Source organism: Haematobia irritans, chromosome 3 (assembly GCF_050003625.1).
Source record: "Haematobia irritans isolate KBUSLIRL chromosome 3, ASM5000362v1, whole genome shotgun sequence".
NCBI classification, from domain to species: Eukaryota; Metazoa; Arthropoda; class Insecta; order Diptera; family Muscidae; genus Haematobia; species Haematobia irritans.
The window spans coordinates 230,422,818-230,445,442 of NC_134399.1; the positions used below are offsets into that span (position 1 = coordinate 230,422,818).

The 22,625-nt window shown below is 34.1% G+C and overlaps 1 protein-coding gene across 2 annotated transcripts in view; it reads right to left on the reverse strand.

The window, feature by feature from the left end:
* The window catches only part of Neto (Neuropilin and tolloid-like), a 212,425-nt gene that overhangs the window by 8,700 nt on the left and 181,100 nt on the right, over positions 1 to 22,625 (reverse strand). Inside the window, exon 11 of one of the 2 annotated variants that reach the window (XM_075298440.1) lies at positions 168 to 4,306. The exons of the other annotated variant lie outside the window; for it this stretch is intronic. Within the exon in view, the coding sequence (XP_075154555.1) occupies positions 3,725 to 4,306 (582 nt within the window). The 3' untranslated portion in view covers positions 168 to 3,724. Of the gene's footprint in view, positions 1 to 167; positions 4,307 to 22,625 lie in introns of those variants that run through there. 2 annotated transcript variants of the gene reach the window in all.

Below are 22,625 nucleotides of genomic sequence, written 5' to 3' on the forward strand. Positions count from 1 at the left end.
TTGCTGAATGTGCATTGCAATGAAAGTGAGTGGGGTGGTATGCACAAATGGGATTGACGGCGTATCCTTTTTCCCAACTAGAGTTCATTGCTGGATCGGTGCTTCCTTCGTCTTTGGTAGTTAATAAAACTTGTATTTATTTAAACTAAAATAACAATAATCTGCATTTCTTTATTATTTATACATATTGGATTTCTTGAGAAAAAAATTCATCTGTGCATATAAGTTTGTATGATAGACATACATATACTTTTGATTATCTCTGATGAAAACAGATTGTTCTTGCAAGTTTCCAAAGGAGGAATTTTAAGATAATAGTAATCAAAGCCGGTATATGCATATGAAAAATTGTATACGATTCTAATAAATCTACATGTATTCAATTGCTCATGGAAAACTTATACATGAAAATATTTTCTAATGTTAAATTCAAGAAAAATTAACATTTTCTCTTTATCTAGCCTCCACCGAAGTTCGCATACCAGATTTACCCTACGGGAGATATTAAGAATGGTTCATGAACACTAGGTGGGGTTAGGTGACAGCCCGATGTATCAATCTCACTTAGAATATTCAGTCCATTGTGATACCACATTGGTGAACTTCTCCATTGTTAAGCTCAATGACCTCCTTTTTTATAGCCGAGTCCGAACGGCGTGAAGTGAAACCACTTAGGGAAGCTTTGAAATACTCAGAAATGTCACCAGCATTGTTGAGGAGAGATAATCCACTGCTGAAAAACTCTTTGGTGTTAAATAAAATAAATATTGTTGAATTGAGGTCAACTTGTCTTAAATAAATGTGAAACAAATCTTCAGAATAATATTCTCGACTTAATATTCAAATTCATTAAAAACTTGTAGACGTCTTTTTCAGCGGACTTGGTAACATTTGGTGGTTTCTCAGTTTTGTGAAACACCATTCGACCTCGGCTATTAGAAGGAGGTTCCTTACCATTAAACTAAACATAGAATAGCTTGATGAAAGATTGGTTCACCACCTGTATTATCGCAATGGAATGAATAGCCGAACTTAGCAGTGACGTGGGTGGCCAGTATGGGAGATACTGAGTGTGAGGGAGCACACCATCGCCACCCGTCCAGTCATGGACAATTCGACAATTACGTCAGGAATTTTAGACGTGTAGTGACAGTCCATCCAGTCCGTCCGGAATCTATATATGTCGTAGGTCCGTGGCTGGATTTTAATTTTCATACTATTCAACTCCCATGTTGAGTAAGTTCTTATTTTTTGTAGAAGTGGTATCTTTCCTTTGTTGGCTAAAATCGCTAAAACATTTAAAATTCTACACATTTACAATCTAAGGGATATTTATACATTTTTTTATTGTGGTAGATTTGTATACCCTTCACCACTACTGTGGTACAGGGTATAATAAGTTTGTGCATTTGTATGTAACGCCGCGGCTTAGAATTAAATTCTGAGTCAATTTAGTGATGTCCGTCTGTCTGTCTGTCTGTCTCTGTTGATGTGTTTTTGTGTGCAAAGTACAACTCGCAGTTTTAGTCCGATTGTCCTAAAATTTGGTATATATTTTTCACCGATCTGGTCATAATTGGCGTGTATATCAACCGATCTTCCTCAAATTCCGTACATCCGAATATTTTATGAGTCTCGAAAAACTTGAAAAATATCAGCCAAATCGGTTCAGATTTAGATATAGCTCCCATATATAGCTTTCGCCCGATTTACACTCATTTGCCCACAGAGGCCAATTTTTTGCTCCGATTTAGTTGAAATTTTGCATAGGGAGTAGAATTAGCATTGTAACCTTGCGTGCCAAATTTGGTTGAAATCGGTTCAGATTTGGATATATTTCCCATATATAGCTTTCGCCCGATTTACACTCATATGACCACAGAGGCCAATTTTTAACTCCGATTTAGTTGAAATTTTGCACAGGGAGTAGAATTAGCATTGTAGCAATGCGCGCCAAATTTGGTTGACATCGGTTCAGATTTAGATATAGCTCCCATATATATGTTTTTCTGATTTCGACAAAAATGGTCAAAATACCAACATTTTCCTTGTTAAATCGCCACTGCTTTGTCGAAAAGTTGTAAAAATGACTCTAATTTTCCTACACTTCTAGTACATATATATCGAGCGATAAATCATAAATAAACTTTTGCGAAGTTTCCTTAAAATTGCTTCAGATTTAAATGTTTCCCATATTTTTTTACTAACATTGTGTTCCACCCTAGTTCATTAGCCGACTTAAATTTTGAGTCTATAGATTTTGTAGAAGTCTATCAAATTCTGTCCATATCGAGTGATATTTAAATGTATGTATTTGGGACAAACCTTTATATATAGCCTCCAACATATTTGACGGATGTGATATGGTATCGAAAATTTAGATCTACAAAGTGGTGCAGGGTATAATATAGTCGGCCCCGTCCGACTTTAGACTTTCCTTACTTGTTGGAAACCGTTCCGGATATCAAAAAAAAGAGATCGTTTAAATGGGTTATCTTAATATTGATAGTTCTGTCCGAAGTTTTTCAACCAACGTGACTATGTCGTGTACGTTTGGAAGATTTTGATATTACAAAAAAACTTCAGACTGTTGTTTCTCTACCCACATTGGAAAAAAGATTAATGCTCTATATTAAAGACGGACGTATTAACAATATCAACCCATGTGTTATCTTTTTACGCAATCAATTCCATCACATAATTTTCTTCGGTTCGATATGTTTCATTTTGCAATTATACATTGGTAACATTTGGGTACTCTAAATTATTAATTTTTCAAAAATGTCCCATTCAGTTTGAAACCCATTGTACAATCGCCATCTGCAGACAGGTACCAAATAGTACAATTATTTAATTTTGTTACGGTTGCAATATTTTAATGTTCGGTTCATCAATAATTAGACCTTATAGTGGTCATAGCTCAATTTAAACAATAATGTCTAATTTTGTATCTTATGGCACGAATTATTAAAAAATACAAATTATTGCGCGAGTGTAATCCAATATTACTCTCAGGTAAATATTAATTTTCCAATACGGGTATATTACGTTTGTTTTCCTTTTCCAATTGATATCGTATTCAGAAGTTAAGTACTTCAGTTTGATTCCAACTCTTTATGTTTGATAGGCCATCGTGCCATCTAAGAATCATCATTGGATTAAATTCTAATTGCTTTTGTTCGGTATATTCCGAACTAATAGTCGGTATGCAGACTTTCGAAAATATTTCTTGTAAATTTTTTGGATTCTAAATCCTTCTTCATGAAGAAGTTTCAAGTTTCTAGCTGTAGATGTGTGCCTCAACACATCACTTAGACCAGTAGAGTTACTGCGAAATTCAAGTAAGTTAATGCTGTGCAGTACCATAAAATACAAATTAGAAATAATTTTTCACCATGTCTAGCCATGGTGGAGTCGCAACATTTTCATAATTTCGAAATTGCTTATTTCTTCCATTCCCTATAGAAACTAGCAAGAACCAAAGTTTTGCTCAGAGATGGAAACCGTTTTTTTTTTTAATAGTACACCATTGTATTAATGATCATATATTTTATCCAGCCAGAGCGTTTGCATTGGATTGTTAGAAACTGATTTCGCCATTGGCTATACAATCTTCCTTCATTTTCAGTTGTTGCGTCCATGGTATGGAATGGTACAAAACTTTTGTGTTGTCTCTCTGATTTGGCACCATCAAGGGCTTCATTGTGGCATAATGATGTCATTTTCATTGGGCACATTTTTGCATAAAACTTTGATTAGGTGACCGAGGTGTCGCTTCGGGGTAAATAGCTAGGGACAAAGATGTAGCGGATGGGCAATAGTTGTCTTCCTCTGATGAATCGGTGCCTGGCATTTGTGCACTATTATTGCACGATTGCTCCGATGAGGTGGGAGAGGTTCTGGCTAAACTTGAATGAATATTGCAATGCGATGTAATCAGATTTTGTGGCACTTGCGGCACAATGATAAACTCATCGTTGTTGAAGTGAATGACCCCATCGTGGCCGCCTGCAGGGTTGGGACTGCTCAAGGTGTCGTCAACCGAATAAGCTGTACAACATTTAATTGAGTTAGCCTCCATTTGTGATGCATCCGAATACGAATGGTCGTCGACAAAACTTGAGCTGGAGCTATCGTCGTCATTTATTTCCACAGCCATGGTGTTTTCATGGCCACTCGAAGGCTCGCGGCCGGGACTACATCTGAGTGCGTAATCATCTTGTAAACCCACAAATATGGCGGGTTTTGGAGCGTCCAAGATAAACGAGTCAATATGATAAATGCCATCGCTTAGCACCGGAACATCCTGCGGATAGAATACATAAAGACAACAAGAAAAAGAAACGGGAACAGAAACATAAACCCAAAATAAAAACAGAACACAAACAGAATGGAAACGAGAACGGAATGGCAGAAGCCACGACTCTGTTTGTCCCAAAAACAAAGCTCTAAGACTATTACTATCGCACACACACACACGCATACACACACATACATTGACGGTACTAGACAACGTACACCAAGGACATGATGTTTATGCTAACTGTGCGGACTGTAGCTGTTAAATTAGGTTTGAGCTGATGTAGGTGTAGGTTAAGATATATTTAAAGGACCATTTCCTCCATTCCCAGGAAATGTGTATAGATTTTTTGTTTTCATACTAAATGTCTATTTTGGATGGGGGAAATTGCCATTACTAGGAGTCGGGGGTAGTGAGTGAGACCTGCAACCAAAATAAATAGAAGGAAGCTGTAGGTGCTGAGGAAAGGGGTAGCGACGTGGTGATAAACAATTGCAAGCCATTTACTACAACTCTACAGGAAAACACACACACAATTCACATTGTCCCAAAGGGCTACGTTTGTTTTTTTTTTCCTTTACGTATTTCTAAAATTGCTTGAAGTAATTTGACAAGATTTTACGAGGTTTTGCGACTAGGGAATGGCAAGAAGAAATTGTTACTGCGAAGAATAATTGCCGGTTGGACGGAACATCATTTCCGAGTACTGTGAGAAGTCATGCATTTTCAATTAATCCTAAGTACAGGCAAACACACAGACACACACACACACATATTCACACACATTTAAAAGTGCTGACAATTTCTTTCTAGTCTTTGACATTGTACGTGCTTGCCTTTGGGGGGGTCCCTTGGAAAAATGAAACGTTTTGATTTTATGGACTTCTTTCTTAAATGAGTTAAAAATTGCAAATAGTGCAACGAAATGTGTACAATGTGTGTTTACAAGAATGAGCCGTACCAAAAAGGTGTACATTTTTGCGTTTGACGGTTGTCACAAGTTAGCAATTAATATTATTTATACATTATTGACTCTATCAATGTTGATTACTTATGAATAAAAAGTTTATAATAAGAACTTGTAGCTTGCTGTATATATATTTTATATATGCATTTATAATATTTATAATTTCTTAGCATAGTTTCTTGTACGACTATTTATGTTGGGCTTTAGATCCAGTTTGGCATGAGTACGAACCATTCTTTCATGCAAAGACTAAGTTTTGTTAATTACACCACAAAAAAAAGTATTGGCGTAAGCACAAAGATCCCACTAAAAAAATTGGAAGTTCTTCTAAATGAACAACTTTAAAAACACTTTCAAAAATGTCCTCCGAAAGATGTTCTTTATTTTAACTAAATACACAGGAAGTTCTTTTAAATAAATTTTTTATAACTCACTTTTTCATATTTTTAATGGGTAAGTTAAAATTACCCATTAAATTTCACATAGATTATTTCACATAGATTAAAAACAGAGAATTAAACAAGTATATACGGCCGTAAGTTCGGCCAGGCCGAAGCTTATGTACCCTCCACCATTGCGTAGAAACTTCTTCTAACACTGCCACATTCCTCATCAGCATCCTCTACTTGCAGCAAAACTATCAACCAATTATCAGAATAAATTCAGGCAGTTTATTAAACCCAACAAAAACCACACTTGAACCTTCCGAAAAAAGGTTTTACATTGATAGCCGGCTTATGCCGAAATAAATTCGAAACAAACATATCTCTTTTCCTATGCCACTGTCAAATCATCGATTTGAATTCACATGGCTGGGTTTATTGTGAGCGTGCCTCCGAATTTCTTCGAATTTATTTCGGCATAAGCCGGCTATCAATGTAAAACCTTTTTTCGGAGGATTCAAGTGTGGTTTTTGTTGGGTTTAATAAACTGCCTGAATTTATTCTGATAATTGGTTGATAGTTTTGCTGCAAGTAGAGGATGCTGATGAGGAATGTGGTAATTCCGAAACGTGCGTCCATCCAACCATCTTGCAGTCTATAGGGCTTTGCCCAAATAAATTTGACAAACATTCCTTTCCTCTGTTGGTTAAACTACACTTGTAGTTTAGTCAATGTATGGTTTTAAGCTGCAATAAAAAACAACAACAATGCTTAAAGAACAAAACCAACAATAACAAAACAAAACAAATGGAAATAAAATTTTGACAAAATTTTCTATAGAAATAAAATTTTGGTAGATTATTTTTGGCTCGAGTGGCACCCATGATTATGAACCGATATGGACCAATTTTTGTGTGATTGGAGATCGGCTACATATAACTATAGACCGATATGGACCAATTTTGGTATGGTTGTTAGAGGCCATATACTAACACCACGTTCCAAATTTGAACCGGATCGAATGAATTTTGCTCCTCCAAGAGGCTCCGGAAGTCAAATCTGGAGAACGTATGAGTACTATATATAATTATGGACCGATATGGACGAATTCTGGCACTGTTGTTAAAGATCATATGCTAGCATCATGTTCCAAATTACAACCGGATTGGATGAAATTTGCTCCTCTTGGAGACTTCGCAACCCAAATCTGGGGATGAGTTTATATGGGGGCTATATATAATTATGAACCAGTGTGGACCAATTTTTGCATGGTTGTTAGAGACCATATACCAACATCATGTACCAAATTTCAGGCGGATCGGATGAAATTTGCTTCTCTTTGAGGCTCCGCAAGCCAAATCTGGGGATCGGTTTATATGGGGGCTATATATAATTATGGACCGATGTGGACCAATTTTTGCACGGTTGTTAGAGACCATATACCAACATCATGTACCAAATTTCAGCCGGCTCGGATGAAATTTGCTCCTCTTTGAGGCTTCGCAAGCCAAATCTGGGGATCGGTTTATATGGGGTCTATATATAATTATGGACCGATGTGGACCAATTTTTGCATGATTGTTAGAGACCATACACCAACATCATGTACAAAATTTCAGCCGGATCGAATGAAACTTGCTTCTCTTTGAGGCTCCGCAAACCAAATCTGGGGATCGGTTTATATGAGCGCTATATATAATTATGGACCGATTTGGACCAATTTCTGCATGGTTGTTAGAGACCATATGCTAACACCCTGTACCAAATTTCAGCAAGATCGGATGAAATTTGCTTCTCCTTGAGGCTCCGCAAGCCAAATCTGGGGATCGATTTATATGGGGGCTATATATAATTATGAACCGATGTGGACCAATTTTTGCATGGTTGTTAGAGACCATATACCAACACCATGTACAAAATTTCAGCCAGATCGGATGAAATATGCTTCTGTTAGAGGCTCCACAAGCCAAATCTGGGGATCGGTTTATATGGGGTCTATATATAATTATGGACCGATGTGGACCAATTTTTGCATGATTGTTAGAGACCATATACCAACATCATGTACCAAATTTCAGCCGGATCGGATGAAATATGCTTCTGTTAGAGGCTCCACAAACCAAATCTGAGGGTCCCTTTATATGGGGGCTATACGTAAAAGTGGACCGATATGGCCCATTTTCAACACCATCCGACCTACATCAATAACAACTACTTGTGCCAAGTTTCAAGTCGATAGCTTGTTTTGTTCGGAAGTTAGCGTGATTTCAACAGACGGACATGCTTAGATCGACTCAGAATTTCACCACGACCCAGAATATATATACTTTATGGGGTCTTAGAGCAATATTTCGATGTGTTACAAACGGAATGACAAAGTTAATATACCCCCATCCTATGGTGGAGGGTATAAAAATGGAACAAATTATTCAAATTTTGTCTACAAAAATGCTAAATCCATTCTAGAAACATTGCGAATTTTTGAAAATATTTGATTCAGCGTTACAATGCATTAAAAATCGTAAAAAAGTATAAAAATTGTTTATTTGGAAAAATATCACAAAAGTTTTTAGTTCACGTCCAGAACACTGAAGTTAGAAGAAGAAGACACTCTAAAAAGTAATTAAAATTGAGCGCAAAGACTGTTGAAATGGTGGACATCCGTCCTATGACTACCCGGCAAAAAAAGCGTTGCCAAAAAGCAGTGAAAATGTTCTTTTTGGATCCGGAAGTGGTGCAAAAATGGCACAGAAATGATGAATTTAACATGGAATTGCATTAGAACGGATGTCCACCATTTTAACAGCCGTTGCACTGAATTTGCATCACTTCTTAAAGTGTGATCCGAATTCAGTGTTTTGGATGTGACTTAAAAATGTTTGTGATATTATTCTAAATAAATAATTTTTATAATTTTTTATGATTTTTTGTGCATTCTAGCGCTTGTCTGAAATGTTTGACTTCAAAAATTTTCAAAAATTCCCAATTTTTCTGGAATGGATATTGCATTTTTTTCGACAAAATTTTAATAGTTTGTACTATTTTATTAATTCCTACTCTGTTTTTAACCTATTTGAAACACAAAAAGTTTAAATTACCCATTAAAAATATGAAAAAAGCGTGTTATAAAAAATTGAATGAAAAGAACTTCCTCTGTAGTTAAAATAAAGGACATTTTTGGAACGACATTTTTGGAAGTGCTTTTAAAGTAGTGCCTTTAGAAGAACTTCCAAATTTTTTTGTTGAGTAGCCCATGTTAAATTCAAAATTTTACTACTTTTTTGGCGACGCTTTTTTTGGGATGCCATGTCCTAAAATCTGGCAAATGAATTAATTTAAAATTATGACGTAGCATTATGTACGCAAAAGCTAAGTCTGTAAAATGAAATTGTAACAGTTAACAATAAATTAGTTACAACGGTAATACTTTTTTCTAGTTTTGGATATATTGGGTACCGAATTTCTTTTACTTTTTGAACATGTTGGATTTTCTTTAAGCTCATTCTCAACTAATGGAAGAACGGCTTTAGTCTAATAATTTCAGTGAGTATATCGCTCAATGAAGGGGACTGGTATCAGAATAACCAAGGCGGGTCCTTTGGAATGAGTCCAAAACGTGCCATAAAGTGAGAATTTATTCCGTCAAACCTATGTTAAAGTGACCGCTCCCCTCCAGATCTGAGACTGGCCTCTACACACCAGGGACTAGTCATTTACCGGTCTTGTGGTTAATCTATTTCCCGTAGGGAATGTCAATAACATGAGTCTTTATCTTTATTGAACTAATATTTGATATTAGATAATTTTGTACCAAATATTGATAAGTATCATTACAAACCTTTTGTTAAAGTTCACTTGTGAGAATGAAAAACTCTTCAAAATATCGTCCATGTTGGTGTGTGAAGAATTATTTTCCGAGTGTAATAATACGCCTACAAAGGCAATGGCAAGTCTAGCTACAATGGTAGTGTTATTCAAAACTTTAACCCCCACTTGGCTTTTCTAACACCACTTAAAACTATTCCCAACTAATTTTGATAATTTTCATGCATTGTCATGCTATGTCAAAATGGTCGTGTTTGAACTTGTTTCACGTGAACAAGAATATCTTAAAGTTCTTAACATAATTGATTTCGAAGCCTTTAATTATAGGAATTTTTCTTGCGAAAAGTTGCTGGTATTACTCGACAAGGTTGCGTATGATTCACTTTAAAATGAACGCTGACATGACGTATCCGACATCTTGAACACTGCATGTGCGCAAAACTTTCCTAAAAGACAAAGACCTAACTGCATGAAAATTGAAAATAAAAATCGTATAAATTTGTTGAAGTGAAATAATGGAAACATTGCATCACCAACAAAAAGGCCAAGGAAAATGTGCGGATTTTCTGCTATGGGAGCATGTAGCATTACTACCAAGAACTATTACTACCATTGTCTTCTATTCGCAGACAATGGAAATATAAACTCAAAATTGTTTAGTTTTGTAGGAGCTGCATCTATTCAGACAACGCCCATGAGCTTTGATCAACTGCCTTCTCTCCGAGCAGATTTCCCATTCTATTCTCGACAAGGAAACATAAACTTTTCTTAGCAACGGAATCATTTGCCGACATTCACCACTGCCCATCCGATAAGGAGTGGAAATAATAATCACAATTGTGTTCCTTTTGTCTATTGTCTGTCCACCATGCTTTGCACTGGGTGCGAGCTCAATTCGGGTATTGTCAACGCCCGGGAGATGTGCTTTGATAAGTTGAGCCCCCAGTGTCGTGTTGCAAAGCAAATTAATGATGATAATAGTGGCTGATGTCCTCTTAGATGCGAGGAAATGTTAAGACATTTGACGATGGCGGTCGTAGAACGTAGATCGTAGCGCTCCTTATCCGGCTATGGGTTAAGCGATGGACAAAGAGCAATGTGTGGTGAGTGATTGGGAGTGGGTGTATGCCATGGTTAACAATAAAAGTTGACAATAGACAACGAACGTAAAATACATTTATTGATAAATAAATGTAATTTTTGATATTGATGGGATTTTTCCATTTGTATGATTGTGCCTGTGTGTGTGTTCGCCCCTTTTTGCTGCCAGCAATAACAATAATAGTTCAAAAATAACAATTGGTTGTCCTTTTTTGTACAAACAAAGGATCAAACGCGTTTGTGTTGGATGACTGTGTATTTTGTTTCTGTTATTTTTTTTTGTCCTTGGATATTATCTCATCGTTGAAGAGATATGACAATGGGTTTTTGTGTTGGTGTCATAAATATTTCAAATTTAAAAATTATTCTTTAAAAATAAGCCAATTAGATTTGTACGAGTTTGTATGGGGATCATCAGTAATCCATTTATTGGTCAACAGCAATAAAATAACTTTGTAATAATTTTTGTTTGTTTTTTTCCTTTAATAATGAAAAAGAGAAAAAACAAACAAATAGCCCTAAATTGTTTGTTTGTTTGTAATTTAATTTTTATGAATGCGGACCTTAAATTTGACTAAATAAAAAGTTGTTTTATTTGACATTTGAAATTTACTAGTGTATCCAACCACATTAAATGGTGAGATAAATTGTCTAACTTGTTATTTTATTGTAGCTATAAATTGGCCGAACTACCAATATTTAACAATAATCTCTTTAATAAAATAGGTTATATGTAAAGCTTTTAATAAAAAACTAAAGCAAGCTGTAGCTCTTCGAGGAAAAAGGAGCCAGAATCTTTGCGTTTTTTGTCTTTGATTTATCCCAAAATCCATTTTTTTTGCTTGTTTTGCCCGAAAAACTACAAATAAACGAAAGGGGTTTTAAACACTTATTCTTTGTAATAACATGAAAATTTGAAAATAAACTAAGGAGTAATTCATGCTGTAGTTTCTTTATGATAGTATTTTTAATTGTTTTTTTTTTGTTATAATAACCCAGCAACAAAAAAAAAGCACTTCCAAAAATATCCTGCCAAAGATGTTGTTTATTTTAACTGCATAGGAAGTCCATTTGAACCAATTTTTTCTAACTTGCTTTTTTCATATTTTTAATTGGAAATTTAATTTTTTTGTTTCAAATTGGTTAAATGTAGATTGAGAATTAATAAAATGGTACCAATTATTTAAATTTTCCCGAAAAAAAAAAATTCTAAATCCATTTGGAATTTGAATTTGAAGTTTGAATTTTTGCAAATATTTAATGTTAAATGTCCCAGACAAATTATTCATTGGTGAAAATATCACAAAATATGTTAATTCCACTCATTACACCTTAAGAAGTGATGCAAATTCAGTGAAACGTTTGTTAAAATGGTGGACATCCGTCCTATGACAAGCCCATGTTAAATTCATCGCTTCTGCACCACTTCCGGATCCAAAAAGAACATGTTCACTACTTTTTTAGCGACGCTTTTTATGCTGGATAGTTAAAATTATAATATGGTTGGGGTACTCGCTTTGACAACGCTTTTTTATTCATTATTTATAAAATTTAATATTTATATAATACTCATTTACTTAAGATGGATATTGAACTAAAAATCGTTAGTGCATTCACAAAAAAAAAAAATCCTAATCGAAAGTTGGTACCAAATGCATGGGCAAAACGAATTATGTTTTCGATTATCCTCTCACCATAACAACATCTGCCGCGTTAGCACAGATCCTTTGGTATACGAACTTCTGTGGTATCCACCGTGTACTTATGACATTTGTGTCGATATATCAAATCTAAGAATTCACGCGCATATACCACTCAAATGGGAAAATTATCGTTGACTAGAGACAACTTACACTGATGGGTGGGGTATATCGACACTTCTGGGGGATCTAAAAAATGTATTTTTATCGGATCTTTGTTTGGATTCGTAGTATGCATTGAAGGTGGAAATAAATTTTCTCTTCCACATATACAGTGGGTATAAAGGGTGATACGGTCAAAATTTGGTCAATATAAACTTGACGTATTTCTTTCAGTTTTGCATTTAAAAAAACTGAACGCCCCTCATTTTGAAGGTGTGTGTATGTGCAGAATGTTGCTCCTATTTTGATTTTGGAATTCACTCTTCAGTTTTCAAAATGCCGTCCAAGCAAGAAGAGCAGCGTATCAAAATTTTGCATGCGCATCGCGAAAATCCGAGCTACTCGCACGCAAAGCTGGCAAAATCGCTAAAAGTTGCCAAATCAACCGCTACAAATGTAATTAAAGTGTTTGGGGAACGTTTGTCGACAGCCATGAAGTCTGGATCGGGGGGCAACCGAAAACCGGAAGCCGCTGAGACGACAAAGAGAGTTGCCGGTAGTTTCAAGCGAAACCCTAACCTCTCTCTCCGAGATGCCGCAAATAAGCTGGGTGTATCGTCTACAGTCGTGCATCGAGCCAATAAACGAGCCGGACTATCGACTTCCAAGAAGGTAGTGACTCCAAATCGCGATGATAAACAAAATACGACGGCCAAAGCGCGATCCCGGAGGCTGTACACGACGATGCTGACGAAGTTTGACTGCGTGGTAATGGACGACGAAACCTACGCCAAAGCCAACTACAAGCAGCTTCCGGGACAGGAGTTTTATACGGCAAAAGGAAGGGGAAAGGTAGCAGATATTTTCAAGCACATAAAACTGTCAAAGTTCGCAAAGAAATATCTGGTTTGGCAAGCCATCTGTACCTGTGGCTTGAAAAGCAGCATTTTCATAGCTTCCGGGACTGTCAACCAAGAGATTTACGTGAAAGAGTGTTTGAATAAACGTTTGCTGCCTTTCCTGAATAAACACGGTTGTTCCGTACTGTTTTGGCCGGATTTGGCATCTTGCCATTACGGTAAAAAGGCCATGGAGTGGTACGCCGCCAACAACGTGCAGGTGGTTCCCAAGGACAAGAACCCTCCCAACACGCCAGAGCTCCGCCCAATTGAGAAATACTGGGCTATTGTCAAGCGGAACCTAAAGAAGACAAAAAAACTGCTAAGGACGAGCAGCAGTTCAAGGCAAACTGGCTTTCTGCGGCGAAGAAGGTGGACAAGGTGGCTGTACAAAATCTGATGGCAGGTGTCAAACGTGAGGCCTGGCAATTCGGATTTGGAAAGCGAAAGCCTAACTGAATATTTTTTCTGAATTTTATACTAATTGAACTTGAAAAAGAAATTTAATTTGATTTTTTAAATAAACGATTTCACCGATTTACACGCGTTTTCCCTTGACCAAATTTTGACCGTATCACCCTTTAGCATTTACAACACGATTTTAATTCTTTAGCTCCGACGACTATGAAGTTGTACTCTCATAAAAACGAAATGAACTTTCAAAAGAACACAAATGTAAATTGATTCGAATTCGAGTGTCTGCTTTTCTATCGATTCCGTTTTCGTTCGATATACAGAAACAGGGTATTAATTTTTTCAAATGAAATTCATTATAGTCAACTAGTTTTTCTTGGACTGAAACCCAAAATATGTACATATTCAAAAAAACGTCCATCAAACAGTTTGTGAATTACAGTTTGATAAAATTCAGCTCGAATTCGTAAACTGTTTTTGTATCATCTAGAGGTATTTCAATAAAAACTTTATGTTTTAGTTCGTTAAATAAAATGTAATTTTTTTCAAGTATCTAAAATATTTCCACACAAGAGCAGTTGGTGCTTTTATTGGTAAAAATGGCCATTTATCACAATAGTAACTATCAATTGGAATACTCTCAAACATTTTCATTCTCCACATACCCTATTGGGTATTAAAGTAACTTTTTTTATTATTTATAAATCACTGCAATTTGCTGTTTGCCTCTTCAAGTATAGTGCCAAAATGAATAGCCTTGGAAAATGAGTATGTTTGGCCCAACAACATCGTATGTGATAAGAACTTCCCATGGGAGTGAATGAAAGTCAAACACTTGTCCCAAATGTGCAATGTTGGATGGAAATAATTCAGCAGAAAACTTTTTTCCAAATCGAACCGAAAAATCATTGAATGCCAATTAACAATGCGGTACCAATACTTCATAAAGCACACTATCGAATCAACCAATGCCAGTAAAAATCAATATAATTTTCAATAAAAATGAATGAGCTTTGGTTGCCATTGACTGCTGCCTGCTATTACACTCCCATGGGTCACGGACATAGAGTAGTATATGGCAATTTAAGTGGATAGGAAAGTACTTATACAGTAGCGGGTATATTTAAACTTATAAAACTACATTTGTTATATATTTTTTTTTTATTTTTGAAAATGTAACAATTTCTTTGGATGTTAATTGCATTATGCATATATATATTATGGAATTGTGAATATTTTTGAAATCATTTATCATTAAACACGGAAATGTATGTGATGAGCAATTTAATACAATTTAACAAGTACACACAAAAAATTAATTTTTATTCAAATCACAATATTTAAAGGAATCGATTAAATTGTAATTGAAGAAATAATGACATCAGTTAGTTGATCCCATTAAAGCTTTTACTGGTTCAATAAATATATAAGTCTGATTTTTATTTTGATTAAATATGTAATTGAATCAATTAATTCAATTTAAGATTAAACAAAAATAATACACTTGTAGAATACATTTTAATTATAAGAATATTGTGAATGTAGATATTGCGGGAAAAATTTAAAATTAAAATTTGGCTCTGCGTCTATGGTATTAAAACATCCCTTATAAAGTGTTTGTGGTTTCCCATTAATTACACTAGTTTACAAAAAAAATCATATACACTTTTTCTTATGTATTTTGAGCTGCTGAATTTTTTATGGAACAGTTTTGAGGTATCCCGTTATTTTTAAATTTTCGCTCTTTTTTTCACTAAATACACACCCAAAAAATAAACCTACATAAACCACCGTGGAAGAAAATGTAGGTTTATTTTAGAAAATTTTGACTAAAATAGTTTCCTAATTGCAACATGTTACAAATAAGTTAATACTTTTTGTCAAATTGAAGAAAATTTATTAAAAATAATTAATTTTTTTCTCTTGTTGAAGAAAATCTCATATGTTCAAAGACAAAATTGGATTTAAAAATTGTTAAAATGTCTTTAGCGCTATACGAAGTTCATGACAGGTACAATTTTAGTAAAATTTACTCATTTGAGAGACTTATGAACTCAATTTAAGCAAACTTCTGCCATTTTAGGAAAATATAAACTATTTTATTTTTTAGTAAAATTGTGCACTATATTTGTATACAAAATTTTTTTTCTTATTTTTAGTTCACGTCATTAAAGTAAGCAAAAAATTATTCAAATAAGGAACATTTACTCATATTGTGCAAAATTTTACTAAAATCAACTAATCTTCATGAACTAAAATAAAGTTCACTTGGCATTGGAGCCCCTTTTTGCTGGGTGCAATATATCTCGAGTTAGAAATGAAAGGTAATAAGATGACGAATAATCGTGTGTATCGGTGGATCGGTGATAAGTTAAGTGGTTCAAAAAATATCAATGCGAAAAAAATTATCTTCATGGTCGTATAGACGATACTCTAACGTAAGTAATAAGACTAACTAGAAGAAAAACGACCGAAAAATGGCAAAGTTCTAAGCAATTGGATGATGTGAAATCATTCAAATATGAGCCACTCACCCACACAAAAATGCATTTCTCGGTGGCCGAGAGAAATTTTTGTGTGGGTGATTGGCTCATATTTGCATGATTTGCCATCGGATTTGTTCACTCAATTGTCATTTTTCGGTCGTTTTTCTTCTATTTGGTCTTATTACTTACGTTAGAGTATCGTCTATACGAGCATGAAGAGAATTTTTTTAATGGTTTATACTTTTCTGGCGGAAAATGTCCATTGTAAAATAATTTAATTAGAAATATAAATTTTTCAATCATTCTTTTAATTAAGGGCCTAGATCTAATCTTAAACATTTTATTCCATTTGTACATATCTTCTTCTCGTTTATAAAAAAATATTAAATTTTAGTAAAACACAAACTATGTTAAGTTCATATTAATCATATTTGTCAGCACAATGTGATTACTTTTGAAAGTGTATGGACTCCTTTTGAAAGTGTAGGAAGAAGGAAGTGCAATGTAGCATTGGCTAAAGCACCAATTGCCAACTCTCATATTTCTGGCGATTTCTATATAATAAAATTGTCCTTCCATTTGTGTAACATCTAACGATGACGGTCGGTCTGGTCGTTTTTATAAATGCTACAGTTTTCATGCTGAAAAATTTAGTTTCGTTGGTAATATTTATAAATTTACTTATAGTCTAAGTTTTCAGGTTTTGGAATTTCTAAGGTCTATATTGAGAAATACCAAAATATAATTTATATTGGTCCATGTTTTGGTCGATTGAAATATAGCCCCCACATGATCAAATCTACCAATTTTATTTCTGGAGGACAAAGAAGCCTCCATTTTTATTTGAGTTGTCTGAAATATAGAATTATTTTAACTTATCGGAGGGCAATAAGGTCACCATGGAAGTGTATGATTTGTATTATGTCATAACTCTGTATTTTATCTGATCTCAAACATGATAGTTTATGATAAACCATCATATTTGAGATCGTATAACATAAAAGGCAGATGCAAAAAAAAGTCCAAAAAGTTCGCAGGAACCTTACCACCCATCGAAGTCTTAAAGAGCTTTACTAAAATATGGTTTTGATCGATCTTTTGTTGGATAATATCCCCTTAGATATCTATCTCGTGATTTTACTTGTTTATGGTATAGAAAGTCCAATGTCATACAAATTGCCAAAAGCTTGAAACCTGTGATTATTTCGAACCCACAAAGAAATGAGCCGAAAGGGGCCGGTTCATATAAACTGTTTCCTGAATTGACTTCTTGTGCGCAATGAAGTCGCAATTTTCATTCCACCTGGTAAAATGTCATTTTGAATCCAATTTTACTTCATGCATACATTCGAGAATAGAGGATAAATTGGTCCAAGTAGATATGATGCGTAACGTATATATACGATATTAAGGTGTCGAATCGTCTGACAGACAATATTATCTTGAAAGTATAAAAGGAAAATTTAATATTTCTCCAAAACTTTAACAAAAAACGATTTTATTGATAGAGAATCAGATGAAGTCTCCATACGTGCAAACTTTAAACCGTAACTTTAATCCGACCTACTTGAGGGAGTATGTTTAATCAAAACTATTTGAATTCTTTATATTAAAACGACTGCCTCAATTATATATACACGGACGAAAAAGACTGTTTTTCACATGTTTGGGTGTAAAAATTATATTTTTGGAACTCAAATTTTTTTAACACAATATTTTGAAGTGCAATCATATTTTGTCCATAAACTAGCATAACATAACATTGGGACATATATGTTAATATGTTAGAACATATTATGTTTGGGACATAAAAAGTTTGTAAATATAATATGCTTAGATGGGAGCCACCGTGGTGCAATGATTAGCATGCCCGCCTTGCATACACAAGGTCGTGGGTTCGATTCCTGCTTCGACCGAACACCAAAAAGTTTTTCAGCGGTGGATTATCCATCCTCAGTAATGCTGGTGATATTTTTGAGGGTTTCAAAACTTCTCTAAGTGGTTTCACTGCAATATGGAACGCCGTTCGGATTCGGCTATAAAAAGGAGGTCCCTTGTCATTGAGCTTAACATGGAATCGGGCAGCACTCAGTGATAAGAGAGAAGTTCACCAATGTGGTATCACAATGGACTGAATAGTCTAAGCGAGCCTGATACATCGGGCTGCCACCTAACCTAACCTAACCTAGATGCAAACATATATTAATTTGGAAATAGCCTGTTAACATATATGTGTTTAGAAAGAGAGACCTAGAGAGTATGCTGTAAGTAAAATAATGGAAGTAACCAATTGGCGCCTTAAAAATGTATCCACACAAAGAAAATTTCATTAAAATTTTATACTACCACTATATGTCCTAAGGTGAAATATAATATGCTTGAACAATGCAAACAATATTTTGTTTGCACTAATCTTGAAAATATATATGCTTGAAGCAAAATGTGTTTGGGGTATATGTTACAAAAGCGATTTTTTTTGAGGATGTAACTGAGTATTTGAGACTCTATTTTAACCGAAATTTACTGTAGCAAAAATCGTCATATGTTCTTCGAATTCGTTACGACAAGAGCCACCGTGGTGCAATGGTTAGCATGCCCGCCTTGCATACACAGGGTCATGGGTTCAATCCCAGTTTCGACCAAACACCAAAAAGTTTTTCAGCAGTTTCACCGCAATGTGGAACGCCGTTCGGACTCGGCTATAAAAAGGAGGTCCCTTGTCATTGAGCTTAACATAGAATCGGGCAGCACTCAGTGATTAGAGAGAAGTTCACCACTGTGGTATCACAATGAACTCAATAGTCTTAGTGAGCCTGAAATATCGGTCTGCCATTATATCTAACCTAACCTACGACAAGATTGATTTCAATGGAATATTTTATATTGGAGGGTATTTGAGATTCGGCCCGACTGTATTTATGCCCATATATACTTGTTTTTTTCTTCTCCCTGTCTCTCTATTTGTTGCTCGATAAGCATTTAAGTAAATAATTTATGGGTGTTTTTAAAAGCTTTGGTCCCAACAGATGTAGTTGAGCATTACATTGCGAACGTGGGCTAAGGCGACACTTGACACAAAATTCTTAATGCCTTTGTTTGGATATGAAAAGGCATTCGGTGATATTTATGGCTCGTTAGTAAATCCTATATTCCCACATTCATTCAATCAGTTTAGTTTTAGTTGTTGTTGTTTCTACTCTCTATCAAATCCTATATGAAATGTGATAAAACCTAATGTTGTGATAGATTTGTAATAAACTTTAAAAAGTGGATATAGATGGATTTTGATACAATTTTAGTTTGTTTAGTGCCAACACAATAAACAAAAAAAAAAAAATTTAAAAACCATCCATTTTTATATTTATTGCAATATGAACAATACAAATTCAATCATAAAACATATTGCTGAATTTTTGTTTTTAAAAATAATGGAAACGGAAATTTGCAAAAAAGCTCTTTCTCAACCCGTCAATCATACATATTTAGTCATAAAACCAATTAGAAGATTTTATTTGAAAATATTGGAAACGGAAATTTGAAAAAATTCTTATCCCGATAATCAAAAATGTGTTAAACATTGTATGAGGCACTGAGATAAAATCCATGAGATGACTCGGATTCGGTACATGATGCTGTAGAACTCATATGATGTGATTGTTTTTTGAACAATTTCGGTATTTAATTAATGAAGATACATACAATGTTTATGTTTCCAGTAGAAACTCGAATACAATTTAGGAATATCAAGATATCTATGTCATTATGAAAATGAAAAACTATAAAAATAGTATGAGCAGTCCTAAAATAGTTTTGAACTATACCAATAATAATTCTATCCTGGGTGAAGGTTTAGTTTAGCCTTATTTACAAAGCCATACACACATTTTGGGAAATATTCCCAAATATTCAAGCAAACTACCCTGTACTTTGTGGCACTCATGATCATATACTTAAGGGCTTTTATTCTCAAACATCAATATTTCATACTGTATGCATTTCCTATGGAAGTTAGTCTATGAGTGTTGGAAATTTTTATCAAGTATTTATCCTCTATGGCTTTTATCTAACCTCAAAAAATTAGAAATAATTAAGATAGAATTTCATTTGAGAATTTTTCTTAACATGTCCAATTATTTTTAATATTATTTACTAACATCAAAATAGAAATTTCTTAAGCACTATGCTCTTTCCATATACCAAACAATAGAACCAAATAAATGCCTCGAGGTTTGCTGTATTCCCCCATGCGTTTGGGAAAGAAATTAAAATTGTTGTCACTGATGCCAAGTGTATTCTCTTTCATATGATATACCAAAATAGGAATGGTGTATATTAGAGTATGATGAATTGTATTTTAATTCATATTAATGTTTAGAACAATACAACTCCTTAGATATATAAATAAAAAAGATATTGTGAAAAAGATCGGAGATATTGTGGGATAAGTTAGTATAGAGAAACAAATCTAGAGTCGTGATTAATTGGTTCAATTGCTAGTATCAATCTCTGTGATTAATTAGAAATAAAAATATACTTGAAAAAATTATTGATTATCAATCTATTATATATTGTGTTTTTTGTTATTTAGTTTAGATGTATAAATATAAATAATCTTCTTGTAATTTAACCATTATGTGTAGTTTAATTTTTTTTTTAACTAATTTTAGTTTGCGTTTTGTTTATATTTGAGTTGAAAAAATTAGTGAAACTACCCAGAAGTGTTGCCAGTATTGGGGATTTTTCCCCAAATCGTGGATATTTTTTCGTGGATGGGGACAACATTTTTGAGTTGGGGACTTGGGGATTTGGTGGGGAATTTTCACAAATTTGGGGATTTTTGTGGGGAATTTTCGAAATCTGGTTAGTATAATAAATCAGGTTTTGAGTTATGGTGTGGGTGCCAAGGGTCTACCTTTTTCTGAGTGTAGAATGATTCGTAGGCCGTTAAATATTTGATTGTAGGCAATCTTTTCTTTATTCATTTTTTACAACAGGATTCGAATGAAAAAAATTATGACAACTAACTAACAAACAATATTCTCAATGTCTATCTGTTACAAAAAAAAAATATTTGATTTTAAATTCTAAATAAGAATACAAAGTAGCTACAATGGTTTATATGAAATTCTTTACTTCTACATGTTTAAAAAGGGGCTTAAAGAAGTACAGAGTCTTCAAAATAAAAAAATATACTCCAAGAGCTAAATTACAATTTACTTTGTTTCCTGAGAAATTGTTTACTATTGTGAAATTATATCGTAAGGACTTGGGTCGAAGTCTTGGTCCCTCATCTGCTTTACTGATTTGAAAAATATATACCATACATATACAATAGAGTTCATATCGGGGCAACAACGCCTGTTGATCGATCACCCAATTTTATTTCTTGGCTATTCAGAACTAAGTTTTGATTCATACTAACATACATATGTTGACTCAACAAATTCGATGACTCTTCATATCAATAATTAATGAGGGATTGTATCTGATAATATTTTGAGCACCCGTCTCCTGGTCTTGGGGTTTGAAATCTTAAGCTTATTGTAATTCGCAAACTTGTATAACAAAAATTGCATATTTTTCCAATTTTGAAATTATGATGGATTTTTTACAGCAGGGCCTATTCCTTTACTTTTTTCAAAAAAACTTGCCAAAAAATGTATTGGGGATTTTTGTGGGGAATTTTAAATTAAATTGGGGATTTTTGGGGATGAAAGCGTGCTATTTTGGGGACAAGAGCCCGAAAAATACTGGCAATACTGCTACCCAGCAAAAAAATTTGGAAGTTCTTCCAAAGGCACAACTTTAAAAGCACTTCTACCTTAGCTGATTGCCTCAGTTGTCAATGTTTTTTATATCTTTATACTAATATTATATTTACTATAAATTTAGTATCAACTATAAATAAAATAAATAAATAAAAGCACTTCTAGAAGATGCACTCCCAATGATGTTCTTTATTTTACCTACCCAGGAAGTTATTTTAATTCAATTATTTATAACTTGGTTTTTTTATATTTTTAATGGGTAATTTTAATTTTTTTTTGTTTCAAATAGGTTAAAAACAGAGTAAGAATTCATAAAATGGTACAAATCATTTAAATTTAAAATTAAAATGCTAAATCCAATCTGAAAAAATTGTGAATTTTTAACAATATTTGAGGTCAAACGTTTCCAACAAGCGTTAGAATCCATTAAAAATTATAAGATTTTATAAAAATTATTCACATCACAGAATTTTTTAATTTACATCCCAAACATTGAACTCGGATCACACCTAAAAAAGTGATGCAAATTCAATGCATTGGCTGTTGAAATGGAGGACTTCCGTCCTATGATAAGCCCTTGTTAAATTCATCGCTTCAGCGTCAATTTTGCACCACTTCCCGATCCAAAAAGAACATTTTCATTACTTTTTTGGCGACACTTTTTTTGCTGGTTAATTATT